The sequence below is a fragment of the Aulonocara stuartgranti genome (genome assembly GCF_965226115.1).
Source record: "Aulonocara stuartgranti genome assembly, chromosome: 3".
Classification (NCBI taxonomy): Eukaryota; Metazoa; Chordata; class Actinopteri; order Cichliformes; family Cichlidae; genus Aulonocara; species Aulonocara stuartgranti.
Window position 1 is genome coordinate 57,098,099 of NC_138941.1, and position 7,863 is coordinate 57,105,961.

At 40.9% G+C, this 7,863-nt stretch overlaps 1 protein-coding gene across 1 annotated transcript; it reads right to left on the reverse strand.

The window, feature by feature from the left end:
• Positions 1 to 4,717: 4,717 nt before the first annotated feature.
• Positions 4,718 to 7,598, reverse strand: LOC309703135 (type-2 ice-structuring protein-like; the record flags this gene model as incomplete). The annotated part of the gene is made up of 6 exons (XM_082527845.1): positions 7,551 to 7,598; positions 6,219 to 6,295; positions 5,552 to 5,688; positions 5,343 to 5,462; positions 4,930 to 5,035; positions 4,718 to 4,791 (listed from the first exon to the last, which is right to left on the reverse strand). Exons 2-6 carry the CDS (start codon positions 6,277 to 6,279, stop codon positions 4,718 to 4,720), a joined length of 498 nt encoding a protein of 165 aa, XP_082383971.1. The 5' UTR covers positions 6,280 to 6,295; positions 7,551 to 7,598.
• Positions 7,599 to 7,863: the final 265 nt, after the last annotated feature.

Here is a 7,863-nt window from a genome sequence, read left to right on the forward strand (position 1 = left end):
GCCGGCTTCCAGGAGCTCACGCAGGTGACGGCGGACAGCTTCGAAATCTTGTGGATGGATTGGCCGGGCACGTTGCTTGAATGGTGTATTGTCATGGAGTGGAATATGATGTTTGACAGCTGATGTACATCCAAAATCCAAGTCATGATGCGAAAAGACCTCCGAGATGTCATTCAGCTTGCCTATGACTCGCGTCCTCCATTCAGGTGACAGTGGAGAATCACCAAAATCAAAGTTCAGGCTGGTGGTAGTGTTCCTGACTGGAAGATGGGTCACGCGATGTTCAGACAAGATGCAGTGGTAGGTTTCCAAATCCGCAATGACACTGTGAGGTGGAATGAAGGTATCTTGCTCCGACTCATTTGTAATAACCACAGGAACCTTGTATGGAGAAAGAGCTGGGAAGTTGATGAGACAACTGCTGACACACAACCCCCCAGGTAAGGTGGAAGCAGGATGCTGTAGGAGAACACTCTGGCTAAACAACGGGGTGGAAACTTTGGCAGAGCCCTGGATGACAATAGTGCGGCCGGCCGGAACACGCACTGGAGCTTTGCTTAGTAGCCTCACATTCCCAATGCTGCCATTCTCCTTCTGCTCGTGTGACAGCTGTAGTGTTTTCAACACCGCTCTGTACCCATGAGTGCTAGGCTGATAGCTCGGATGCTGGTTAAGATGCTGTTCATACAGGGGTTCCAGGGTGTTCATCCCAATTAGCACAGTAGCGGGGACGTCAGGGTGTACGTCCGGAACAACTAGAGCCAATGTTGTTACTTCATATTCTTCACCAACAAAATCTCTGGGGAACTTGACGGAAACCTCAATGTATCCAAGATATGGAATGGTTTGACCCGCAGCACCTTCCACCTGGAGAAGATCATGGAGTGGTTGAATTTGTTGGTCATGAAGATGATTGTTGTAAAAGGATACAGGTATTGTAGTAACCTGTGATCCTGTATCAAGCAGGCATTTCTGTGGATGGCCTGCTAGGGTCACCTCTGTTGTGCATCTTGACCCAACTAACCCATGAGGTAACATTGTAGTTGCCTTCGGACAAGTGTGTAGGTCTACACAGTGAACAATTTCCTCCTTGTTCCTTTCCTCCTTTGCGGGACAATGTGGGTCCTGCACAGTTCCTGTACGTCCCATTACAGGAACTGTATCTAGTTTAAATGTCCAGTTGATGAATTCCGCTTCTGCCATTTTGGTTTCTTTTCACTGAACTGTTTGCGTTTTGCATTGACCAGTGCAGGATTGGGTCTGTTCTCACACTGTGGTCTAATGTGTCCATCTTCCCCACACCTGAAACAGAAACCAGGCTTGGGGTTAGGTGATATATTCCCCTGTGTATCCGTCCTTTGCTTCGGGTGCTGCTTTGGAACAGGAGTACAGGACTGGTGAGACTGGGAGGCAGTTAAGGCGGCAAGTTGCTTTTGTATCTCCGCCATCTGCTGGGTGAGAGTGGACAACGCAGCACAGACCCCCTTTTCTTCTTCTACTGCGAACTGAGCTTGAGCTGCAACTCTGTGTCTTGGTGTTCCCAAATGTTGCTTCATCCTCAGAGTTTTGCTAGCTTCTCTGTCTTCTTCAGTTCTTAATAGGAGTAACAGTTCTGCAAAAGAGGGTGGGTTGGATTTTCTCTGCTTCAGCTGGAGCTCAGAGATAAGGTTACTATCCCAACATCCCCTACAGAATTGGCTGAGCAGGTGCCTGTTCACTTCACCCTGCTTGACCCCTCCCCGCTTAACAGCTAAACTCAGGGCCACCTGAAGTCGCTGTAAGTAGCCAGATGGCTTCTCACCCGAGTTCTGCAGCGTGTCCATGAACTTCGCATAAAGTTCTTCCCCGTCCTGTACAATTCCATAAGCAGAATCAAGATGTTGAATATAAGTCTCTGCTGGTAGGTCGGGGTTAAGGTGCTTGATTATGTCCGCTGCAGGTGGTAAAAGACTATCAAGGATGTGTCTGGATCTTCGCAGTTCTGAAATGGCTGGATCCTTTAAGATGAGATCCACTCCAGAGCGCCATGTATCATAGTCCACCTCATGCTGTGGGTGTGGTAGTCTCCCAGAAAACATGCGCAGCTTATGGGATGAGCGTATGTTTACATCTTCGCTCTTTACTATATGCTCCACAACATACCTCTGTACTTCAGGTGGATTCAACTCAGCCGCAGACATACTAATAGAATGTCCTTCTGTTGTTGTAGGATGTAGGGCAGCTGAAGAAGTGACAGGGCTAGCCCTGTTGTGGGTTTGTCGATCCGGAGTGGCAGCCATTTTGGGTTCAGATGCGGCAGTGCATTCCTGCTTGAGCCCTTCTGGTTTTCCTGGGCGCAGTTCTGAAACAGCTCCATTTATTTGGGTCATTAGTTCTTGGAGAACTTCAGCAAAATCCTGACCAGACAGTTTTGCTACTTGTTTTAAGTCAGCTAAATAAGTCTTAGTCTTTGTGCACCCGACAGTAGCCGCATAGATTTTAGACAAGCTTTTTATATGATATTCATTATTTAAGGGCTTAAATGTATACGGCAGAATCGGACCCAATAAATCAAAAGCAGACCCCGTTTTAAACTCAACAACGAGCATATTATTAAACTCAGAACCGGGTGAGTTTATTGGCACGGAGCGTTCAATAGCACCATACTGGAGAAGAAAATCTTCAACCTCCTCAACCTCATATGCGGGGACGCCACTGACCAACACCGCGTTTGGTATTTTAACACCTAATGACTCCAACAAGTCCATGTTCATAGTAATATGGTGAGATAGTGAGACTGAATGTACACAACAATATTATACTTGACACAACCTCCTGGCTGGTTCGCCACTAATTTGTCTTATGTAGCAAGTACATAAGCTAAAATAATTTAAGTTGGTTATGAATAGTTGGGCTAATTCAGAAGATATCAGATTCGGCTCTAGGAGGTGAGTGAAGTACAATAAACGTACAACCACAGATATCGTGATTACAATTGTTATTTATAGTGAAAATAAAGTGCAATTACCAAACACCAATATTTACAAAATCTGCAGACAAGGAAAAAAATAAAACAATTCAAGCTTGTAAAATATCCGCTGCACGGCAGTGCAGGAACCTCGTCCAACCTCTGGCAACAATGTCCATAAAGTTTATTTCATGAGTGATATAAGTCCAACGCGTATGACAGTCTAGACAGGTTGAAATCTGAAGTAGGATGATCAGCACTAAGATTCCAAAGCTGAAATCTCAGAAGTGAGATTTAGGGGACTAAACCAAGAGGGGAGAGTGTAGGCCGCAGCAGCCTCCTACCAGACCGCAGGAAGTTGTAGCTGGGGTTCTGGCTCGTTGGGCCTAGCTCGCCATCCAAAGTAGTGGTGTCGCTGTGGTCTCTCCAGGGCACCACTAGCCTGCACATTCACTACGTGCGATGTCACATACGAGCCCCACGCATCTACCCACGGCGGTATCAAAATACTGTTGCTTCCATCCGCTAACGCCTCTCCCCCGCGTCGTTTCGAGGCGACAACCCGGAAGGCATATATCGGTGCCTCGCGAATGTGATTGGTCACAACAGGCATGTGCAGCCTCGCGGCGTGGCGTGCGTCATGACGCACGATGCCTTCACGGACACGCTCCGGTTGGAATTTAAGATTCCAATTTAGTTATAGACACAGTTCTTTTTATTTTTATGTGGGTTACAATCACATAGCTGAATTCGAGATTAAGGATATTGTTTATTAATTTAAATAAATATAACATACACTGAATATCAAAATAAAAGCTGATAGTTTAAATCCACTGAAAAGTAATAATATAAATTTATGTTGCATGTTAGTTTTTCCAATATTACTCATATTGAAATAACTATATACAAAAATATACTAATTTTACATATTTGAGTTTACTTACATCTTATCATTTATCTTAACATATCATTTTATGTTTAAAATTTGTTTTTATTTATTATGGCACCTTGTGAGTGCTAATTTTTTTCCCTACCTCATGTTTACAGTGGGAATATTTTTGGAGTGTAACCTGCTCAAGTGTCATATGTGTCAAAAAGATATTTTTAAGGGAAACTTTAGCCTGCCACCCAAACCTTAAACATACTGAAGAAGAAAAACGTCAGATCTGGATCTGAGAGAGATGAGTGTATGTGTGTATGTTAAAATGAAAGCCTGATGGTATAGCTGACTATGTACATCTCTGTTTATTTGTTTTTGTATGTTTTTATTGTGTATACTCGTCTTCTTTTATTGTGAGGACTAAATTGTTATATTTCTTGATAAGGGACTATAACAATTTAGTCCTTTTTTACTTTGTAATTAGTGTCGTCGTTGTTGTTGTTGTTGTTATTATTATTATTATTATTATTATTATTATATATTTTTTACATGTGCAATACAATTTTGTGCGCTTTTGCAAATGCTCAAATGCTGCGCAAAACAAGCAAGTCATGACATTTGCACAATGTCTTTACTCATGGAGCACATTTTGAAACATGCTGTGGTTGCTGGACTGTTTACCCTCATTTTAGTTGTGAGGAGAATCACTGGCAACTGGCAAGGTCAGAAGTCATAAGGACATCAATGCAGCAAATGTTCTTTGCTCACAAGAAGAGTAGCTGATGCTGCAGGAAGCTTAAGTTAATGTTGCAAAAACAAAGAGCAAACACCATCATGCATCAGTGTGTGTTTTATGGGAGCTTCATGCTTTGAGTGTCAGTCCAACACTGTCAGGTGAAGATATTCTTGGCGCAGAGAGATGGCAGACGATATCCACACCATGCATCAAGCCAGCAATTTGAATCTGCAAGATTCAAGAGCAGAAATCATTCAAATGTTACTCAAATGAAAAACCTAAAGAACCAGCCTTTATGGCTTGTATATTTGATCACTTCAACCAGTCATACACATTAAGCACTCGTTGATAACTGTTCTAAATTACCTCGAGAACTCATCTGCAGACAGTTCTCATAGTAACCATTACTGGGCTCTCCCCAGCACCATTTTGAAAAGAAGAAACTGGTCCCATCATTCCACCACCAAGTACCCTTGTAGAAGAAAAAAATTAGTAGTTCAGACAGGCCTGTGCTTTATCCTAACCAGTGTTGGGCAAGTTACTTTGAAAAAGTAATTAATTATAGTTAAGTTTTCAAGTAATTAATTACTTTTACAATCTTGTTACTCAGTTACTAGCTCATCTACTTTTTTGAAGAAGTAACTACTAACTATAATTAATTACTTTTTCAAAGTAACTTGCCCAACACTGGTTATCATTAATGCCTGATCTTTTAGCTTCTCTCCCCTGCCTCAGGTTTCACTGCAGGTGGGAATTAACATTTTCTTTTGACAATATACCTTGAGTCCTTTGCTTCCTCCAATCCAAACTGGCGTGTTGCCAAGCAGCTGCACGAGCCTTTGGTGCTCCCAGTAAGTGTGCACTGATGCAAGGTTTGCCCCCAAGCCCCAGCAGTGTCTCTTCAATGAAGAGGGACAAAGCAGAGGTTTTTTAAAACAATGAGTGGTTCAATCAGGTGTTAAAGATGATAAAAGTAAAATAAAATTACCTTAGCAGAATCCCAACTCATGGGTGTTTGATTGTAGGTAAAGCAGCGACTACCGACTTGAGTCCAACCGTAAGGACACCGGGCTTGATTCCAACCATCAGGACAATAAATGCACCTCTTGACCAGGTGACTCTTGGCTGTGGACAAATGAACAGTTGTACATGTGTCTCTGGTTAATATCTTATTTTGTATTACTTTTAATTATTATATATCCAATAACTGACAAGTCATACAAGTAACATTGGACATATAAACAATAATTAAAGGTTTGGTGGTGTTCAGGTGCAGTTATGTGTATGAAGTACAGGGCGTTGTCTTTCCTTCACATTTATAGATTGGTATAGATATATGATATATGTTACTTTAAGCTTTGTATTTCAGGAAAGAAGGTCAATTAAAAGTGGAAGCCAATCATTTAGGTATTGAGTATAACAGTATAACAGCCAGAAACCTCAAGGTTTGTAAGGGTTTTTTTTCTGTTAAGCGTGACATAAGTTATTGAAAATCTGGAAAATGCAAAAAACCTGTGGGCATCAATCAATTTTCTTTAACTCTCATAAATAAGATTACATTAATTAAATTAATACATTTTACTATTAATTTGTATGTTTAATTACACTCATATATATATATATATATATAATGGAAATTATACTGCCATACTCACCACCAGCAGTGGTTACAGCCATCATTGCACAGAGAAGAGCACACAGAGTCAGCAGCTTCATGGTGATGTTAGTGTCTCTGTGGAAAACAGAAAAAAAAGTTACTATCGTAAAAACATGTATAGAACATATTAAGACCAGCGCTTATATACAGTTTAATTTTACGCATTTATATAACCTGTAACTATCAATAAAACAGCAGTGACGTGCTTGTTGTTTTTCATACTCTTCTTGAATGAATAGTGTGTTAAGGACAAGCTTTGTTCAGGTGAAAATACACTGAAACCAGTGTTATTAACAGCATTTGATAGTCTACTATTATATAAAAAATTACATCATTGTGACTCTTTGGACCTGTACTTGTCATAAAAGAAACAAAGTGACTACATTTACTTCAATATGGGAGTGTTTTCAGAACCATCTTCTAGAAAAACCTGAGTGAAACATCTCAACAGACTTCAGTGTCACACACTGATTTTCTTTCATCGATCCTCCATAAAACCATCAGGTTGGATCATAAGAGGTGGAAATGTTTCCATTGTGAAGGAAATGCAGATCAGTAAACAGTTCATACTGCTAGCTTTCACTCTCCAGCAATGCAGTTGTATGTGGTGACACTTTTAGCAGACTGGTGCGAAAACAGCTCAACATATCTGCATTTCCTGCATACTCTGACTGGAACAGGGCATTATGGAAACCAGCAGCATATTTAAGGGTTTCTGCAAAATGATAAAATGGCCATTGTAGGAGAGCAGAGAATGACTCATCCTTTTCTGTCCATTCCTCCTCTTCAAGTCAAAGAAAAAGTGAGAAAGAGTGTCTATCAGGGCGATATTCTGAAACATGATGTACACCACAGCACATATAGCAGACACGCCCAGCAGATTGGAAGAATCAATCAGAGTTATAGAAACACTGTTGAAAACACCAGCATTACATTTAAAACTGTAAAATCTGTCAAGCCGCTGCTGACAGTTTCACCTGGAGACTCCAGTTTGAAATTACAGTTAGCAGTGTTTGCAGGCTTGTTTTAAGCAGTTACTCAGTCACACTCCCAGACTTAATCATCCACCATGTCCACTCAGAAAGGGAGACAGAGAGAGAGAGAGGGCTTTCACTGAAAAGTATACTTAAAGAAAAGATAACAAACCATTTCTTCAAATCAAAGAAGCAATAATTCCCCCAAAATATTTCTCAAAATATTCCAGAAAATTCATCCTAAAATAAAATTGATAATCAATGTTTGTAACATTATTTTAATGCCACAATCATTTTCTGTTTTACTCTGATGTAAATAACCAAAATAGCTTATCCAACTCTTATTTTGACTGTACCTGAAGCCAGGAAGGAAAGAATGAAGCAACTCTCCAAATAAATGGAACGGCCTCTTCAAACACAGAGTGGAAATTGCTGCGGCCCAGGAAGCAGTGGGACACAGTTTCTCTCTGAGTGCCTGAGTTTTAAACTGTGACCTGCATTTACGTCATCAATGTCAACAGAAAGAGCCGTGGATTCATCAAAATTTAAATACAGATTCCAGCAATGATGCCACTTTTATAACTAAAGGAAATGTAACAAAACAACTCTCTCTTTCAGTCAACAGCATCATCCTCATTACTGTCTGTTTCCTGTCCATGTGTTTTTCAT